At 38.3% G+C, this 22,221-nt stretch overlaps 1 protein-coding gene across 3 annotated transcripts in view; it reads right to left on the reverse strand.

The window, feature by feature from the left end:
* The window catches only part of LOC126365988 (sodium/hydrogen exchanger 2-like), a 457,436-nt gene that overhangs the window by 90,924 nt on the left and 344,291 nt on the right, over positions 1-22,221 (reverse strand). For all 3 annotated transcript variants that reach the window (XM_050008801.1, XM_050008803.1, XM_050008802.1), the window contains 2 exons: positions 10,078-10,260; positions 3,419-3,500 (listed from right to left, as the gene is read on the reverse strand). In XM_050008801.1, the coding sequence (XP_049864758.1) occupies positions 3,419-3,500; positions 10,078-10,260 (265 nt within the window). The remainder of the gene's footprint in view (positions 1-3,418; positions 3,501-10,077; positions 10,261-22,221) is intronic.

Genomic DNA, 22,221 nt, shown 5'->3' on the forward strand with positions numbered 1-22,221 from the left:
AATGTACTGTGCTCAAAGATTTGGAGGCCAATACACCCATTCAACATCATGGCTTTCCATATCGTAACACTGAAACCACTAAAACAATCATGTTCATTAAAGTTCCTGGGTACATTACTTATGGTGAAAGGAGGCAATATGCCCATAAGTTTTGCACACCAGTGTATATTGCTTTAGCAAGAATCAAACTACCATCAACTGAAATATTTGAAGCATGAGATTGTTTTATCCACTTGACTAGCATGCTTTCCAGTTCTGGAAACTGACCTTCATATACTTATTTTTGTTTACTGTGTTCTTCTCCAAACATGCTGTTTTAACTATTTTTGTTTGCTCACTACTGTATTTAATATGGAGGAATGTTCAGTTTTTGTGGAATATCAACACACTTCATCTGTGAATTTTTGCCCACTTCCTTAATAGCGGTCCACTTTTCTTTGTTTGTTAACTGTCTCACTGTCTTTTTGTTCATGCTATATTGTTGCACCGTATGACACAAAAAAATCATGGACTGAGATTCAGTCACTAAATATGAACAAGGAACATTAGAAACTGTCTTACACAATGATAAATATATGGTTTATTGTCTGACTGCTACAACTTCATGCCTGCCAAAGATTGGTACTTGTTGGTAGATGTCAGAAGCTGTCGGAGCTACCACCAACTTATTCAAACTAGTTTCATATGTCATATCTACTGAAGCAAATGATACATACGACACATGAAGTTGCCAGCACTGAACAGTAAAGGGTCCCCATGCATTTCCTCACCCCATGGCTGCAAACATCCTACTCCAGCCATTCCTAGATCTCTGAGCGGCAAAGATTGTACACACCTGTGCCTCTGTGGCTACACTGACTGTTTACCAGGACTGCCCAGTCGGACATGCATTAAGAAAGAGAGAGACATGTGTGGCTATGAGAGGGAGAGAATAATAGGTGACAGGAGAAGACAGACAGAGGCATTGGGATTTATTTTATAACGGTCACAAAATTAACAGGGTGGATTCAGAGAGAGAGAGAAAGAGAGAGAGAGAGAGAGAGAGAGAGAGAGAGAGAGAGAGAGAGAGAGAGAGAGAGAGAGATTATGCAAGGAGAAGTATAATGTTGGGACAGAAGAGGAATAGTGTGGAAAATGACAGTGAACAGTAGACAACTGGCAGGTTGTCTTCCCATCTGTAATATAGCACAGTAATATCAGCACCACTGACATATGATTTGATTGGTTTCACACATAGCCCTACATTTCATCACAAGGAAAATTCCTGTGACCATTGTACAGTAGAAAATCCATTTATCAACCATCAAGATGAAAGTACAGTTTGTTTATCGGTCTGTAAAGATTCTTCAGTTTTATCAGTGTGTTAGGATAACTCCTGCTTCCCACTCTATAATTGGTGTCAACAGTTGTCAAAGCTATAGAGGAGATATTTTTTAATGTAGAATGAATGATACCTGTCAAACTTGAGGTATTGATGGTGGTTGGTACATTTGATACAGAGCTTTTCATGGGAGCATCTGAGAGGTGCAAACCGACACCCAGGGACTAACTCATCAAAGCGAGAAGAGTCAGGTAAGTGAATTTGAGAGTATAATTGGATGTTATGAAGAAACAAAGAGTAGAGGTCATCCTTGCAATATGTCCAGATCATAAATATGTCACAAATGAATCTCATCAAATTGAGAAATTTAAGGCATTGGTCTGAGAGGATGAATTATTAATGGTGACCCACACATAGGTTCACACAGAAAGATGCCACGTATGTACCCAAGGCTCTTCCACAATGTTTTGTAGATTTATCCTTCAAAGGAGGAATAACTATGGGTTGGAATGTGGATTAGGAAGAATGTGATAGTTTTGGTATTGTAATAATAAGATAGTGTTCTATGACAGCAATATCATGTTTATGGTGATATTCATGTATAGGGTATAGCATGGATGGTGACATATAAACTTCAAGAATTTCAATTCTCTTTCCTTTAGGTATAGCATTGAAAAACTGTCTTTTCCATCTCTTACCATTTTACACTAATCCTTTCCTCTTTTGTATGTTTATCACACCTACCACACATTTATTGTAATCTTTGTCTGCTAATGCAATTTTCCCCTTACATCTCTTGCCATTTACAACTGAACTATTCCCAGATGCCTTAGAACATGTCCCCTTAATCTGCCCCTTCTTGCAGTAAAAGTCATAGCAGCATTTTAATGCCAAGGCAACAATATACAGTGACAAAGTTCAAGAGTTGTAGTGTAACAAAGTTGAAAAGATCTGAAGGTAATTCACAATGGCCAAAACTAGTATTTTCATTTATTAAATTGCAACCGTGATTGAAATAAATAATCTGCTACAACTTTTATCTTTGTTGTGCTTATCCTTCACCTAAATTCAGAAAAGAGGGTCTTATCCTTCACAGAAGATCAGAAATGAGGGTGGGCGGGGGGGGGGGGGGGGGGGTAATAGAGAGTGATGGGGGAGGGGGGAGAAGGGAGGGAGGGAGGGAGGGAGGGAGGGAGAAAGAGAGAGGGAGGGAGGTGGAATGGGGAGGAGAAGAGACAGAAATGGGAGTTGGCAGAATGCAAACAAGTGTAAGAGCTATGCTTCAAGTACCCATGTAACACACTATTAAATACAGACAGATCACACTGTAACATTTAATTTGATTTCATGTGTAGGACAACCAACTTCATTGCTTTAATTCTTTGCCTTATTACAGAATAATATTCAGAGGAGTTTCTCCAAGACTGGGTAAACTTTTTCAGCAACTAAGCAAGTACTCTGTGGAATCTGATATTCGTAATATTACAGTGATTTGTTTTTATGATACTAGAGATTTTAAGGTAGTGTCTGTAAATGCACTAATTGATCCAATAATTTTTTTTCAAGGAATTATGAAACTATGACAGAAAATAATTTTCAGTAGGTATCCCCTGCCCACACAAAATCATGTAGAAGGACTCTGCAATCTGCTATAAAATCTTTTAAAAATTTTACACCTCACTGTAGTACAGCAAGTTCATGAAATAAAGGCATGCAAAAACAATGAAATGGGTTTCTCATAAACTACACATTTACTAGATCAACTTAATTTTTAGTGTTTTAAACTTTGGTGTTAATTACTACAGCCAAAAGATATTTTTTTCTAAATAATCTGTATAGCGGAAAATAGATTGCAATCCTTAGCAAATTACTAGTGAGAATTTAATTATTAGTACCATGCAAATTGCATACTTTATTGAATAACTCATTTGAGGTCAGAAAGGAAAGAATCATTTATCAAATCACAACAGAAGAAAATCTAGTCTGCCTTCTCTCATGGATGGAACTGACCACATCTTCCAAATTCTCAAGTAGCACAAGAAGGTCATAAATTGGAAACAATCAAGAAGCACTGCAACATTTATGACCTGTTCTTACCTTATGATTCCTGAAAAGTGTACTAATTCAGCTGTAATGTACGAGAGGTATGCTACTCCCAGCACAGCAAGAGGTTCCACAACTGAAAATCAAAATAAATTCTATAATGTTAATGTAGACACCCAACAATTTCCTTTCTGTAAGTATATGAACAGAACTACATACTTTAAAGTTATTGTTCCCTAATAATATTTTATGCTGTGCTTTACTCTACATATTAACAACAAGAAATAAGAAAATAAAATAAAAATGTGTCTTTTAATTGTGCCTGTATGCAACTTAATGTATATTCATTGTGGTACATAGCAATCCATCTTTCCCTGCATTGTACATACCTTTGGTGCAGCTATATGATCCATGCACATGTGAAAACCCCCAGCAAAACTCACGCTCCAAATTTAGAAATGAATGTGTATACAAAATGCATATTTATACAATACAATGTGTATACAAAATACAATATTTACATATTGTGTCACAAGAATGAAGCCTAACATTATAAGTGTAATGTTCTGCTAAATAAGTCTTGAGAAAGACATAAATGAGGGGAGCTTCGGTGCCACTTATTTAGTCACTTTCACTGCATCATTATATTTACTGTCACCTAAGCATCTTCCCAGACAAGCAATCTCTATAGAAGCTTCAGGTCAAGACAGTAGGGGGAGGAGTGGTTGCATGAAATATTGAAAGCCATTTCAGATGAACTTTGCCAGTAATCATGTCCACTGATTTAAAGAAACCCAAATTAGGGATGGCAAGATGATGACTTGAAACCTACTCCTGAATATGAGTCTAGCACATTACCATTATGTTCCCTTGCTTGGTGTGCTTACTCTCAAAGATGACAGAGTTGAAAAATTAACAAAACCTTATGGACTTGAAAATGTGTACAAGAGACTGTGGTAAATGAAAGCTTTTTGTGCTCTGTGAACATATCTTTATTGGAAGTTTACTGACTATATAATATTCAACAATGGCAAATCCAGGGTAGAATGTAACAATATTAGGAAAAGGGTAGTTGCTGCTCAGCATGTAGTAGGAATACTGAGTCATACATGTAGTAGAAATACTGAGTCATACGTCGGCTATCATAAAATGTGCATTTGGTCAACAAGGCCTCTGTTGGAGGATGTACACACACTGATCTTTCCACTAACACCCCACCCTCTGTCTAAGCTCCTGACTGCACCTAGCTCTCTCTCCACATCATTCTTATATGCTACAACAAGCAAAAATGTTCCGTACCCACCCCTACCCTGCCATCTCTCCCCTTTCGCATCCCAGCCTGCTCCTTATCCCCACCACCAGGTTGCATCTCCCATCATGCACTGCTGCTCACATTGTGGCCTCATCAGCCAGAAACTGTGCTCATGTGTGTGTGTGTGTGTGTGTGTGTGTGTGTGTGTGTGTGTGTGTGTGTGTGTGTGTTCTGTCTCCCATGAAGGCCCTGTTGGCTGAAAGCTCATTTTCTGACAATCTTTTTGTTGTGCCTATCTATGACTCATCATCTCCACTATATGGTGAGTAGCAACTGACCTTTTCATAATACTGAAATTCTTATAAGAGTAGTGGTGTGGCGTATACCTTAAAGTTTTTAAGATGACCCATCTCAGTGCTGACTGCTACAGAGTGAAAAATTCCATTCTGGGGAAAAAAATCTTTAAGATATGTGTAACGGTTCCGACCTGCATCACTCTGGAAACTGAGTGGGTGGAGAAAGATTACTGTCAATCACTGCCATTACCTATATGGGGCTTTTCACCGGGAGTACACTCTGATGGGACCATGCCAAAATCTGCATACTAGGTCCATTCAAAAAATTCCGGAACTTTCATAATTTCGCATCAATGGAGTGTTGGAGCAAAATGTGGTTGACATCCTTCACACACCCATATTTAATGAGTAACTGTCAGAAGTTCCTCTGTTGTATGTCTGTTAGTTATTGTTCAACGCTGTGTTGAGTAGAATGATGTGTTACACAGTCTACAAATTTCAAGGTGACAGAGTTAGAGGAACAATGCTTCTGCATCAAATTTTGCATATAACTCAAGAAAAACTTTGCAAAGACACACCAAATGATACAGTAAGCCTGCAGTGAAGAGTGCTTAAGCTGTATTTGGTGTTACAAATGGTTCACATGGTTTAAAAATGGCTGTATGGAAGTTAAAGATGACCCTCATTCGGAATGTCCTTAGACGTTTGTCAACAGGGTACATATCAGGAATGTAAACAAAATTGTGTGTGCCAATTGAAGGCTGACTGTCTGAGAGATGGCAGAAGAATGTAACATTTTAGTTGGATCATGTCAGTAAATCCTGTGAGAAGGAAATGGCCTGAAATGTGGTGAGACAATTGAGGGCTCTTGCATCATGATAACGTGCTTGTACAGTCATCCCTGCAGAGTTATCAGTAGCTAATGATAGCAATGTTGCAGACAGAACAAACATTAGCAATTGTAACAGGAATGTTTTCTGTGCCACCCATATTTACAGCTTTCTCACCATTTAATAAATGAAGTGAAGAGTAAGAGGCTTAGTGCTAGTGATTGCAATTCCATTTTACAGCCTGTCAGATTTCTGACACAGGAATAGAAAAGGCTACATTCTTGTCAGGATATCTAAAGCTGTATCATCTGATATGAAAACGTGAACCCTTAACATATCCAGTAGCACTTAAGTTGCCTGGAGTACTTTCTTAATTACAAGAACATGTTTTTATGAGGAAACATGTTACGGCAGCCAGAAAAGAATTTGGCAATAGAAATGGGCCCCACTCCCCCTATGCAGACTGGATCACCAGCCTACAGGGATTAAGTGTTACTGCTACTTTTGTTGTGGCCTTCAGTCCAAAAACTGATTTGATGCAAATCTTCATGTTACTCTATCCTGTGCAGGCATCTTCATTGCAACCAACATCCTTTTGAACTTATTTACTGTATTCATCTCTTGGTCTTCCTTTTGCAATTTTTACCTCACACATTTTCCTCCAATACTACATTGATAATCCCTCGATGTCTCGCAATGCATCCTATAAACTGATCCTTTCTTTTAGTCAAGTTATGGCATAAATTTCTTTTCTCCTCAATACTATTCCGTGCTCTCTTAATGAGTACCTTATATACTGATCTAATTTCAGCATTCTTCTGTAGCACCACCTTTCAAAAGCTTCTGTTCTTTGCTTGTTTGAAGTGTTTATTGTGCATGTTTCACATCCATACAAAGTTAGCTACACTTCACAAAAATAGCTTCAGAAAAGTCTTCCTAAGACTTAATCTATATTTAATGTTAACAAATTTCTCTTTTTCAGTAACTTTTTTTAGTGTTATGGCCCATCTACATTTCATATCCTCCCTACTTCAGCCATCAGCAATTATTTTTTTGTCAAAATTGCAAAACTCATCAATTACTTTTAGTGTCTCATTTCCTAATCTAATTTCCTCAGCATCACCTGATTTCATTCTACTACATTTCATTAATATTATATTACATTTCTTAATAATCATCTGAGATCCTTCTTTCAAGACAAAGTCCATTCCATTTCACTGCTCTTCCAAATCCTTTGCTGTCTCTTGACAGAATTACAATATTATCAGCTAACCTAAAAGCTTTTATTCCCTCTCCCTGAACTTTAATTCCTTCTCCAAGTTTTTCTTTGGTTTGTTTTACCACTTGCTCAGCGTACAAACTGAGTAACTTTATTCAGTAAAACTGACCTTGCAGTGGTATATTTTTGAATTCTCTCAAATACAGGCTCACAAGTGTACCTTGTGCTCAATGCACCATATGGTCTCTACTATTATAACTGGTTTCCTATCATAATCTCATCATCCCCTGGCATTTTCTAGTGTTTAATGGATCATCTACTACGAGGTATTCCATATTGTGCCATATATCTTGGTTTTGGATACAATTCCAGAGGACTACATGCATAATTTGAAACTCTTGCTCTAGAGGGGCTGTTTTTGTGTCACTACTCAGGTGGCACTTGTCATTTGGAGTACCATGCCAGAGTCCTGCATTTAAGCTGGCCTAGTGCCAACCTGAGCCATATGTAATTTGAAACATTACTTATATAGTGACATTGTATGTTGGCCGATCTGTTTACATATGTTTACTTTTGGACTCTGTTAGCAGATGACTGAAATCAGGCACTGCTGTCCAGGATGTATCCAGACATATCTTTGCTAGTCATTGGGGCTCAGTACAATGCAGGACTTATCACTGATTACATTCTACTCCAGTCAATGAGATTTAAAGTGAAGACATGTCTGGAGATGCCCTAGACATCCTGGATGCCATTTCTTTCCCTAGCAGGACTGCTTTGGTCGTCATCAACAGTACCCTTACAGCATAGCAGCATGTTGATAATATTCAATGCCCTGTTCTGTTGCCCTTTGGGGAAAGCCATCCTGGGCTTACATTTCAGCAAGATAATGCCCTCCCACACACGGCAAGAGTTTCTATGGCTAGTTGTATGCTTGCCAAACCATACCTTGGCAGTGAGTTCACCAGATCTCTTCCTAATTCGGAATTTTAGGAGGTTTATGGGCAGGGCCCTCCAAGCAGCCCAGAATTTTGATAATCTAAAGTGTCAATTGGACGGAATTTGGCATGGTATCCCTCAGGAGCTCATCCAACAGTTCTGCTAATCAATGCCAAGCTGAATAACTGCTTGCATAAAGGCTAGACATGGACCAATGCATGACTGACCTGCTCAATTCGTGAAGCTCTTTCTCCTTAATAAATCATACATTTTTTTCTGAAATTGTAATCATTTGTTTGTATGTGCATGTACATCACATCTATCAATCACCTTCCCATTCTGGTAGTTCCTTTGTGGTCATGCAGTAAAGATGGTATTTCAGCCTAAGGTTGCACAAATGGTTTCATTACCATTTTTTTATTTATTACCACATCATCATCATAGTAACTCAGTAACTGAATTGGCCTGGAGAGGCACTCAGAGAGAAAACATCTCTACACACTGATAGTCATGAATCAGAATGCCGATTGTATACCCTGCAAGTGCCTCTCCAGGCCTCTTCAGTTGACGAGTTTATGAATCAGCTGATGATAATTTGAAAATAAGTCAAAACTGATAGTGATACCATCTGTTTTGAGGCACTATTTCATAAAATCAATCAACCAACAAGAATCAACAATAACACAGCCTTAGTAAATACAACGGAAAATTTCATGAACAAATGATCGCATTGCAATATACAGTAATATCATTTTATGATATAATGCCTAAGTGAATAAATCTCTCGGTGTCAATAAAGTAAAATGTAATTGAAATTTACAAATGCATAGTACACATATATGTTTCATAATCAGTAAGCAAAACAAGTACATTTTCAAATATGATATAGATATTAGAGTTACAAGGAGTTCTGCAAAATGTATGTTTCACTTTTTGTAGCGTAATGATTTTTAGTATTTGTCTCCCAAATGCTGCCTCTTTTATACCTCAAAATAACTACTGAAGGCTAGGGGGCTCAGTGGTACAGTGCTGACCACAAATCAAAAAGGTCTTTGGTTCAGTCACAGAATTTATGTCTGTCACTTATCACTTGATTCACCTCTGGCAGTGTTTGTTCACATGAAAAATGCCAAATTACACAATGGTTTGGAATCTACATTAAATTGTACATCCCCCAATAAGTGGATTGAGTAAGTCAGATCAAGTGTTGGAGGAAGTCAATGGCAATCCATTAGAACAATGACTAGTGATACACTGTGCTGTTGAAAACAACTTTGGATTGATGACACCTGTACAGGGGGTCCCAGGAGGAATGATTAATATTCAGGGATACAACAGGAATGATCATTCAAAGCAAAAAAAGTGTAATAAACACAGGCTCTAAAATGCATTCCTTAAGACTATGAGCACCTGTTCACCTTCAATAATGTAAAGAGCTTGTAGCAGAAGAGAAATTTTTCAGAATATTGAGGATGAAGAAATGCTCATAGCTCACAAAGTATGCATTTTAAAGCCCAAATCAAACAATGGGAAATCCAGGATCTCCTCACCTTGTCCCTGTATGTTCCCACAAGCAGAATTGTACCATCCTCCACCACTAACCCACTATCCCTCCCCCTTTTGATCCCAGCCTTTTCCTTACCCCGACCATCCAGTTTGCTTCTCCCATCATGCAGCACTGCTCGCAGTATGACCTTGGCAGTCAGAGACTGTGCTCAGATGTGTGAGTTGCATTTGTGTGTGGTGTGTGTGTGTGTGTGTGTGTGTGTGTGTGTGTGTGTGTGTGTGTGTGTGTTGTCTGTTTTGGTGAAGGCCTGTTTGCTCAAAATCTTTGTTTGACAGACTTTTTCTTGTGCTCATCTGCGACTCAGCATCTTTGCTATAAGGTGACTTTGGAGTCCAAGTTTACTAGACCTTTTTGCTTCAAATGATAATTGCTGTTATATCTCTGAACTCCTGGGACACCCTGATTTGAGATCTCAGTTGTGTGCTGCTTCTTTCCGTAGTGCTGATTTCCCAATTCCTTTTTTAATTTTGTTTTTATTTTGTAAAGAATCTGCCTTCTACAAAAAGTGACTGTGACCACTAACTCATTGTGCAGAGTATCATAACATACTGAAAATATTACTGTTCATTTATAAACAAGCCTATACATAATTATTACTAGAAAAACAAACCTCTGACATCTGTTGTGGTTCTTGTCAGAAGAGCAGTGATTAGGCCAAAGATAATACCAACAGTTGCACCTCCCAAGCTGACTGTGAAGAAGGCAAGAGCTGCAAGAGCAAATTGTTCAGGTGGAACAACTGGCATCTCACAAAATGTGACCATTGTATTGTACAACACCACTGTCACAGCATCTGAAATTGTGGAATGAAATTAATATTCCACGAAGGTGCATCAGATAATTAATATTACAATATACATGTTGTACATTCTGTCTGTTCCAAAATATAAGTGACTATCTTTTAGTGAACTTTCAAGCATTCTATGAGGGCATCACCAGTAAAAGCTATCCACTTGGAAGGGAGGCCCTGCCAAAGTCTGCAAATTATGAAGAGAAGATTTTATTGCCCTTAGGCCTCATTGATTAATATTGCATAATGCAGAGATTTTCAATTGTATGTTAATTATTTATATCATATAAATCCTCTCTTGCCTAACACAAGCTCCTCTGAATTATACAGGTATAAAGTGCCCCTTGAACACATCCAAGTCCCAGCATGCTTTTGTCTGAATACTCCACCAAAAAACATTTTTTTCAAAAATAAATCTCTAAAGAAGATTCCAAAATTAATCAGGTCACTAAAAAGTAGTGATTCTGTTAGCTGTGATGGTGTTCATAGCAGAATATTAAAATTTAGATAGCTATCTTTGTAATCAATCAATGACTCAGAGTATATTTCCTATCAATCTATATTTCCTAAGACACTTAAACATCTATGGTAACACCTGCAGAACTGGAGGTTAACCAAGCACCTCTAATCACCAACTGTTTCACTCCTTCCAGTCTCTTCATTATATTGAGAAAGTGTCGTATGACTGACTACTGAAGCATTTAACTGAGCAGAACTTGTTAACTAGCTCAAGTGAAGCACTGGTGGGGCTAAACAAGAAAAATATCCTGTTGGTATTTTGTAGCCTTACAGAAAGTCATTGACTGTGTGGATCATAAAATTCTACTTTGCATTACTGGCATTCCCATAGTAAAAAACAGAGGGTCTCTTAGACATAATGCATCACAAACATGAAACTAATCTCAGAATTAGAAAAATAAAACATGTAGGGTCCCACAAGGTCCATTCCTGGGCCCAATACTGTTCCTAACCTAAATAAATGATTTTAAATGACTTTAAAAGGTAACATAATGTAAATATCAATCACTGATTAAGCCTCAGGCTTATTCCAACTGGATGACTACAGCCTACATGGCAGTACAAGGAATAGTCTATGATCTGGGGTATGTGATCAACATGTTGCCAATCCCTTCAGCTGTTATTGCCAGTAGATGAATCCTGATGATGATGCTTCTTTATTCAAGCAGCACCTCATTTGCCCTCACAAGGGCTGACTGGATCCTGTATCAGACTTCACCAATTCAGAAAAGAAATATGAGAAACTACCAGGAACTGAACCTGGATACTTCCACACAGTAGTCAGTAATGTTAACCATTTTATTGTGGAGTCTTTAAAAGGTTGTTCAAAAACTAATATTCACTGGCAAGTCTACCAATCAAGGGCCCAAACTCAAACTTATGGAGACACAGCTCAGATGATAGTTAAACCAAGCTGTAGGTTATTCTACGCTAACAGTTTATTTCCTGTGTATGTAATTCGTTATTGCAGGAAAACTTGACTGCACTGTAAGATTTGAATAGCTAATTGTATGAAATGTTATGGAAGAACAATATAGATTCTAATTTGGTAACAAGAACTCTCCATCCAAGACAACTTGCTGTGTCCTCGCTACCAAAAAGTCCTCCATCCAGTCACAAATTTCTCTTGATAGCTCATACGATTGTGTTTTTGATGACAAGTGTAGGTGTGGTACTACATCAAATGCTTTTTGGAAATCAAGAAACACTGCACCCACTTGGTTGCCTTGATCCAAAGCTTTCAGTATGTCATGTGAGAAAAGTGCAAGTTGGGTATCATATGATCGATGTTTTTGAAAACCATGCTGCTTGCCGTTGTGGAGGTCATTCTCTTTGATATCTCATTATGTTTGAGCTCAGAATATGTTCTAAAATTCTACAACTAAGCGATGTCAAGGATATTGGGTGGTAGCTTTATGGATCACTTCTATTACCCTTCTTGTAAACAGGTGTGGCCTATGCTTTTTTCCAAGAACTGGGCATGGTTTTTTTGCCTGAGGAATCTGTGATATATAATAGTGAGAAGAGGGGCTAACTCAGCCACAAATTCAGTATAGAATCTAACAGAGATTCTATTGGGGCTTGGAGCTTTGTTCAGTTTGAACAATTTCATCTGTTTCTCAACACCCTGACACTAATACTTGTTTCATTCATCTTTTCAGTAGTAGGAGGATTAAATTGGGGCAACTCTCCTTGGTTTCCCTTTCTAAAGGAACATTTGAAAAAAAGAGTTAAGCATTTCAGCTTTTGCTTTGCTACCCTCAATTTTAATTCCTGTCTCATTCACTAGGTAGAGAATACTAACTTTGGTGCCACAAACAGCCTTTACATTTGACCAGAATTTCTTTGGATTTTTTTGAAATGTCATTTGACAATATTCTGCTATAGTGGTCATTAAAGGCATCAAATATTGCTCTCTTGACAGCCAAATAGTTTTCATTCATCTTCTCTCTATCTGTAGCCCTACACTTTTTTTTACACCTGTTATACAGTCTCTTTTTCTTCAGAAGTATCTTTACAGTGACTGTATACCATGGAGATTCCCTCCATTATGAACTGGTCTACTGGGTACATATATATCCAGTGCTTTGTCAGATATTCTTTCATTCCTCGTAGAGATAAGACATTACTGATTTTGTATCTAGTTTAGTTAACATATATATCTTTCTGCTTTTTTAGTTGTTCTTTTTACTTTACTTTATCATTGCTACCACAACTGCATCATGGTCACTGACACCAGTTTCGATGTGGACATCCTCAAAGAGTCAGGTGTATTTGTTGCCATTAGATCCAATATACAGGGTGTTACAAAAAGGTACAGACAAACTTTCAGGAAACATTCCTCACACACAAAGAAAGAAAATATGTTATGTGGACATGTGTCCGGAAATGCTTACTTTCCATGTTAGAGCTCATTTTATTACTTCTCTTCAAATCACATTAATCGTGGAATGGAAACACACAGCAACAGAATGTACCAATGTGATGTCAAACACTCTGTTACAGGAAATGTTCAAAACGTCCTCCGTTAGCGAGGATACATGCATCCACCCTCATCGCCTGGAATCCCTGATGCACTGATACAGCCCTGGAGAACGGCGTATTGTATCAAAGCTGTCCACAATACGAGCACGAAGAGTGTCTACAATTGGTACCAGGGTTGTGTAGACAAGGGCTTTCAAATGCCCCCATAAATGAAAGTCAAGAGGGTTGAGATCAGAAGAGCATGGAGGACATGGAATTGGTCCACCTCTACCAATCCATCAGTCACCGAATCTGTTGTTGACAAGTGTAAGAACACTTCGACTGAAATGTGCAGGAGCTCCATCGCGAATGAACCACATGTTGTGTCGTATTTGTAAAGGCACATGTTCTAGCAGCACAGGTAGAGTATCTTGTATGAAATCATGATAACGTGCTCCATTGAGTGTAGGTGGAAGAACATGAGGCCCAATCAAGACATCACCAACAATGCCTGCCCAAACGTTCAAAGAAAATCTGTGTTGATGATGTGATTGCACAATTGTGTGCGGATTCTCTTCAGCCCACACATGTTGATTGTGAAAATTTACAATTTGGTCATGTTGGAATGAAGCCTCATCCGTAAAGAGAACATTTGCACTGAAATGTGGATTGACTCATTGTTGGAAGAAACCATTCGCAGAAGTGTACCTGTGGAGGCCAATCAGATGCTGATAGTGCCTGCAAACGCTGTACATGGTATGGAAACAACTGGTTCTCCTGTAGCACTCTCCATACAGTGATGTGGTCAAAGTTACCTTGTACAGCAGCAACTTCTCTGATGCTGACATTAGGGTTATCGTCAACTACACAAAGAATTGACTCGTCCATTGCAGGTGTCCTCATCGTTCGAGGTCTTCCCCAGTCGCGAGTCATAGGCTGGAATGTCCCGTGCTCCGTAAAGACGCCGATCAATTGCTTTGAACGTCTTCCGGTCGGGACGCCTTCATTCTGGAAATTTGTCTCGATACAAACGTACCGTGCCATGGCTATTTCCCCATGTTAATCCATACATCAAATGGGCATCTGCCAACTCTGCATTTGTAAACATTGCACTGACTGCAAAACCACGTTTGTGATGAACACTAATCTGTTGATGCTATGTACTGATGTGCTTGATGCTAGTACTGTAGAGCAATGAGTCGCATGTCAACACAAGCACCGAAGTTAACATTACCTTCCTTCAATTGGGCCAACTGGCGGTGAATCGAGGAAGTACAGTACATACTGATGAAACTAAAATGAGCTCTAACATGGAAATTAAGCGCTTCTGAACACATGTCCACATAACATCTTTTCTTTATATGTGTGTGAGGAATGTTTCCTGAAAGTTTGCCCGTACCTTTTTGTAACACCCTTTACTTCCATCATGAGCAGGGTTCCTAACTATCTGTTCTAGGTAGTTTTCAGAGAAGGCATTTAGTAAAATTTCACAGGATGTCTTATCACACACACCACTAACAAAATAGAAAATTTTCCAATTAACTGTTGGATGATAAAGTACCCACCAATGATACAGTATGACTGGGGAACTTACGAGCAAGTGAGGTAATGTTTTCTCCAAAGTTATTGGTTACCTCAGGAAGTAAGTCGAGTAAGTGATAGAAGGATCCAATTATCATTTTACGTCCATCCTATGAGTCTTCCCCAAAAATTCTCACGTGCAGCTTCAATTTCCACCTTGTTGGATCAGAGTTTTTTGTTCCATAATGTTTCAAATGGCTCTGAGCACTATGCGACTTAACTTCTGAGGTCATCAGTTGCCTAGAACTTAGAACTAGTTAAACCTAACTAACCTAAGGACATCACACACTTCCATGCCCGAGGCAAGATTTGAACCTGCGACTGTAGCAGTCACTTGGTTCCACACTGTAGCACCTAGAACTGCACGGCCACTCCGGCCAGCTGAGTTTTTTGTCTTCAGTGATAAATACACCACCTCCATTTCCCATTTATCTATCCTTTTGATACATATTTAAATTTTCCCCAAAAATCTCACCACTCTCAATTTCAGTTTTCATCCAGCTTTCTGTACCTAGTATTATGTCAGTTTCACTGCTTTTCATGAGTGCTTCAAACTCTCACACTTTGTTATGAATGCTTTGGCAGCTTACCATTAGGATTTTAATTCTCTCACCTGTGGGAGACATTTCTTTCAGTCTTATACTGATACTTCTGGGTTTCCGGCAGCCATCATTATCTGGATTGGTTGGATAATTGCCTAATCTAAAAACCTCTTGTTTGTACTCCACTCACAGTCATCTACCTGAGTAGTAGCCTTTGATGTTTAGTGCATACCCAACCTATTTAGGGAGATCCTACAGTTCTCAACCCTACAGTGCAAGTCCAGGAAGTTGCAGCCTTAATAAGGCTGTACTTAATAAGTACATGTAGTTCTGTGTTACAACACAAGATTGTTGATAAGATAAACAGGGCACCGGCATTTTCATTATTGGCTGTTAGAACAGCTGAAATTAGTAGGAAAGAACAATTGTCAGTGGGAATACGATTTGTAGATGTAAATTGACAAAGTTTTAGGTTTTTCAGATCTAACTAAATTGGATACTGAGGGAATTTCTTCATCTGTTTTAAAATTTGTTGAAAATTTGGATCATACGAAAAAGTTGGTTGTTTTGAGCTTTGGTGGCTGTTCAACAATGGCAGGCCATTAAATGCAATGCAAGCTAGGATTAAAGAAAAGTAATTGTCAATGATGGCAACAGTGTGCAGGAAATTTGTAATACTGTCAGAACCATATATGAAGTTATTAGGTTCTTCATAGATAGTGTAATGAATAGCAAAATAATACCAAGCATTCCTGTGTTCTGTGAAACTAAGTGGTCACATAAATATACACCAATCATGGTATTCAAAGAAAACTTCTTGGCAATAAAGGATAGTCCAAACAACTTGTAAAATACAGTGGAAACAATCAAGGCACTAGATCACATGCTAGCCAAGTAGACAATATATCACCAACTACATTTATTATTTGTCTAAACATTATACAATGGTGAACAAAATCCAGAATACTGATATGGATCTCCACTCAATCTACAGGTACATGAACACTGACCTGGTACCCAATTATCAAAAGCAGAGATAAAGTAATGACAATGCATACTTTCAAGGCAGTAAAAGAAGACTGCAAGGAACTCGACAATCCAATACTAGCTGGAAGGCAGACCCACAGATGCAACGTGCATGTCCAGTGCTCACTACCAGAAGCCTATTTCAAAGTGGCAATTTATGATCCATACATGGATTCCATAATCACACACTTAGCACAAGAGTTGAAAAAAAATAAAGAAATTCCTTTCAAAGGTGGAATTCTTCAGCCTAATTGAATGAAAAAGAAGAGGAAAGAAGATTGCATGACAGACATAAAAAGTCTGAAAAAGTTTTATCAATTTTGCAACTTAGAAACAGAACCCAGATTACAGTATATAGTCTCGACAAATAAAGATTGTTTGGAAAAAAAAAGCTCCATGATGTACTAGCAGTAGTTTACTCAGCAGTAAGGAATTGCTTATATTCTGCCAATTGCCCCCCCCCCCCCCCCTCGCTGCACACATGACTCCACAACTTGCACCATACAGTATTCATCAAGCACATTGTGTAGAGTGGGGATGTGGCTGAGAAGTGGGCCATCTTTCAAGCTTGTGCCTTTTCTTAGTGCCCACAGGAAAAGAGTGAATAACCTTGATTTTGAGGAGAAAGTGATTGACTTTTCAGTAAGAAGAAAAGAAATTTACAGTTTGCATTTTCAGATAAATATTAGTTTCAAATCCATAAACTAACCTATGCAGCATAATTTACCTTAGAGTTTGTTTTTTTATATCAGTACCACTGTAAAATATTACAAGGTACTGAATGAGGTGGCACTGTGGTTAGCACACTGGACTCACATTCAGGAGGACAACAGTTCAAACCTGTGTCCACCCATTCTGAGTCAGATTTTCCATGATTTTCCTAAATTATTTAGAGCAAATCCCAGGATGATTCCTTTAAAAGGGCATTTATTTTCCAAAATATTAAAAACACTTCATAACCCCAGATCTGGGCCCCACCCCACAAACTATCAATGGATGTCCTTGATTAGAAGGGTATACCTGTGAATAATGTTCTTTGTGATATCTTATCATTAGCTGATCACCATGTTGCTATGAGAGAAATAAATATGAAAACCAGTCAAATTAACTAAATTCTGAACTGTGTACACTATTTAAGAACTCATCATAAAGCCAGATTACTGCAAGACAATGGACATACAAGGACTCAGTACAGGGTAATCAAGAATCAAAGGTATGGCATATTCCATACAGTGTTGTCCCCTTTGAGGAGTACATGTGTATCATTTGTAAATATAATGGTTCTGTGAGCATCTAGACTCAGGCTTAAGTCCTGACAGACAGAAGGAATAGTAGAGGTCCCATTACTGAGCCCTGAAGCACACCTTCTTTTCTGCTTTACTTCCATATATAATTTCAGTTACTGAATTGAGTTAATTGTCTCTGAATATCAAAATGACCTCTGCAAATGATTGTTTAGGTATGATGTTATCCATTTTTTTGCCATTCCTCCATTCAATTTTTGCCAGCAATATATTATGAGCCACTGCATCAAAACCTGTGACAGATCTAGAAATATGCCTGTAACATGTTTTTTTGTGTCCAAATGATCTATTACCATAATTATGCAGTATTATACAGCCATTTGTACAGATTTGTTTGCCTAAACCCTTGTTGAGATACATGCAGTACACCTTTTGTCAATGGAGACCAAAAGATTTTTGTGCATAATTTTTGCAGAAACCTTAGAGAAGCAGCATGAAATTTTGAATTACTTTTTTTGATTTTCAGCGACTCTGGGAAAGCATGCATCTGAAAAGAACTGTCACAGAGGTGAGTTAGTGGTTCAGTAATAGTATGTTCCCATTTCTTGATGACAGTTGCTGGAATACCATAAATGCAAACTGTGTTAGAATTTTTTAATCCTTAAGGAGGATTTGCATCATCATCTTCAATGGCTGTACCATTAATATTAACCCCGTGAACATGGGAATTTTCCAATTTACTGGATGATGTTTTGTGTTTGGGCCATTTATATCCAAATCTTCAGCAATGCTTGTAAGGTATTTGTTGAAAATGGCCTCTACAGCTTCATTCTTACTTATAATTTAATTGTTGTATTTAGTTTCTGTGTTTGTGTCCGTTATTTTGTCTTCCCTCTTTTCCTTTTATAATATTCCATTGTGCAGACATAACTCAGTGGAGTCGTACGGAACACTATCACTGCCCTGAGGTAGCTGAACTAATCTCTTTGGACCTACATTTAGTTCACTCTGATTGATGTCTGTAACAATATGCTTTGTACCTTGTAGAACAATAAAATATATTCCTATGGAATTATATGCCCTGTTAGCTGTTATTATATGTAAGCTCTATCCCAAGGACCAAACTTTTTACAGTGGCGACACCGAAATTGCGTTTAAAATGTAAAATCTCCCATGTTGGTCCACTATCCTATAATGCTGCAGCTACCTCCAGCTCAGCCATTTCCTGCTGTGAGGGGTGTTAATCCCTCATCTTTGTTAGTGCCTCAGTTTCGTACAATTTTGTCAAAACCTGGGCAAAGTGTCCAGTTTGATGTGTTTAGTAAACTAACAACAGTGCTTCCATTGCTTCACATCTACCATGTCAGACTCACACCACTTCAGGCCAAACTGTCCAATGATGTGTGTCAGATTCTCAGTGTGACTGTACATGTGACAGCACTGTAATGATGCCAGGTGACTATTTGTGTAGCAATTCAGCTATGACAACAAATGTGACTCCAAGCAAACAATAGCTTGCTGCCACCCCATTCATCAGCACACATAGTGCTCTGATCTTCCACGTGGGAGATGATGATACTTATTCCCATGAACACTCCTCTAGTGCCAGTGAATCAATGTGCACTAACATTCCCAGTGTTTTGCAAAACTATCAAGAGCTATGATGTTTCCTAAGAGTCATCAATTTTTACAGGCATCATCTCACACAAGCTGCTGAAGCCCTCTTGCCTCTGACTAAACCACTGCATGGCAGGAACACTGACAACAAATGGTGCCTGACATGGATGCCTGGACTACAAACATCCCTTGACAAGATTAAATCCACCCTTGCACAGGCTGTCACCCTCACCCTTCCATTACTGGATGCACACTTCATGATCATCGCTAACACTAGTGACTGCACATTTGGCACCATACTGCACCAAGAGATCATCGGCATAACACAGCTGCTGCCTTCTTTCTTTCAAAAGTTGTCCAACACTCAGAAGAAGTGGTCAAGTTTTGATAGAGAGCTCTTGGCCATCTTTAACACAGTCAGCTATTTCCAGGATGACATTGAAGGATGCCCTCTGACCATTTACACTGACCACAAACCTGTTGCAGGTGCAATCAGAAACCATTCTGTTAACACCATACTAAGGTGCTTTTGCCTGCTTGACCTGGTCTCCCAATTTACCACCAATGTCAGAAATGTGTAAGGTATGGAAAATAGAGTCATGGACTACCTGCCTCACATGGCAGCCATATTTACTCAGATGGACTTTGATCTACTCACCGACACACAGGCCACAGAGCCTTATCTACAACAACTACACACCAGACAAGGCACTGGGCTACAACTATAACAGTGCACACTGCCAGGAGCCACCAGCTCTGTTTGGTGTGATGTGTTGCATGACAGGATGTGCTCATTCATTCCATAATCCTAATGTAAAACTGTATTCAACTTGCTGCACTTTCCTGCACATCTCTGTGTAAGCCATACACTTAAATTAGTCATGGAATGCTTCGTCTAATCCAACATCTTTGGGGACATAACTCTGTGGAGTCACCCTGAATAATATTTCTACCCAGAGGACATCAACTAACCTCTCTGGACTTGAGGTTAGTAAATCTGATCAACATTTGGGACAACATGCTTTGCACCTTTTAGGACTATAGAATATATTTTTATGGAATTGTACAACCTGTTAGTTGTTATTATACAGAACTACCATCCCAATACCAAATTTCCTGCACCACGTTGCTTTTACCTTATTGTGGGATTTGTCAGTGTCCTCTTTTTGTGCATCCTTTTAGCTTGTATTATCACTTTCTTAGGATACATGTATAATTTATATAGCATTCAATGAGTAATTATTGTTTGCACAGCTTATGATATGCAATATTCTCTTAATTTGAGAGGACGTTTTTGTAGCTGGTGTAATCCTGTTCTCTTTTCCTTACTGCTATTTAACCTCGCTGTCTCTTATGTAAATGCTTCTTTGAAGTCATAGACAATTTTGTCAATCAATATGTTAAATTTTTTTGTAGACATCAATTACTACACACATCTATGTCCATTTTTTGTTTAAATTATCATGAGTGAAATGAGTTTATAAAGTTTGAGGTGGAATTGGATCTGAGGTATCTCTGTTTGCCTCGACATTTAGTTGTTGGCTACAATAAGTGTTCTACCTGTTACATAAGTTATGTTTTGTTAATGAAAAACAGTTGTATGTTGGTGTGAAAGAGTTCTAAAAAATGGTGTTCTAGTTTGTAAATTTTTTACTAAAATAAAGCCGAACACTGGAGATAAATCCCTAAGAGTCTTACACTATAAACTGGCCAAAACTCTATTAAATGGCATAAAATGTGGTATACTTGGAACAAAAGTTCAACTATGCTATCAGATGTAGATCTGGATATTTAGTCACTCAATAGTTCTCATATGCAGACTAAAAAAATACTGCCAAACTTCTGAATAAAATCTGTGCAGTTAACTCATATATCCTCATATATCCTCATTTTAGGACCTTTGAGTGAATCATTACATAAATAAAATAAGACTTTATTGCCTATACTATTCTTGTAGCAAAAATTGTAGCCCTCACCACTGCCAATAAGGCAGAATGAAAACACATTCTCAACAACAGTTTAAACTGGACTGCAAAAGAAACATAATATAAGATAACATATCTATCCCTCTCGCAACAAAGTTTTGTACTGTTTGGAAGAATATCAGTGAGAGGAATAAATAAGAGGTGAAGGAAAGAAGTACACATAATGAAGAGTGAAAAACAGACTTAGAACTATTTTACATCTTAATCATTTTGCCCGTCTTGTTGTATCACTCTGTAACCTGAATTCTGAGCACTTTTTCTTTGTTCACTATTTTCATTTGTTGTCCTTCTTTTTAATTTATCCTTTTAGCTGGTAGTGCCTGAAACCAAAGCAGGAATGTATGAGGATCACCATTTACAAGTCAGCTATAGGGTGAGTTGGTTTTACTGTCATACTCAAGCTCTTTAGGCAGACAAAAGGCTACGGAATAGGATGGTGACAGGAACTAATAAAGGATATGTTTGACAAATAATAAATTTATTTGTAACATATCAGTACATGACAAACTGACAATAAGTTTTGCTTATCATATCTATGCACTGGTGATCATAGTAAATGGTGTTTGCACACATAGCTTGGCTCAGTCACTTATTCTGGAGAACATACACAGTAATATGAGTGCCCTGCCCATTCAAGTGACCACAGGAATCAGTGTGCTCATCTATGAAAAGAACAGCTTCCTGTTTGATCCACAAAGCACCATGTCTTTTGCAGACATGAAAAAGACAAAACAAAATGAAATGGACATTGCCAAATTAATATCTATGTGCATTAGTGGAGAGCTTGTGTTAAGTTCAGCCCACTTGGTCAAAAGCTAGAAGAATCAAAGACAAGAACACACATCTACACGGTACCGTTCCTCAGCTCGCACTTTGGTAGCATAGTTTTGGTTGAGCTGGATCACAATGTGTCCAACTTTGGTGAGGTTGCAGGTGATGGTACTACTCAGTTGAACCACACAAATGGGTCACAGGGCCAAATGGGCA

Source organism: Schistocerca gregaria, chromosome 4 (assembly GCF_023897955.1).
Source record: "Schistocerca gregaria isolate iqSchGreg1 chromosome 4, iqSchGreg1.2, whole genome shotgun sequence".
Lineage (NCBI taxonomy): Eukaryota > Metazoa > Arthropoda > Insecta > Orthoptera > Acrididae > Schistocerca > Schistocerca gregaria.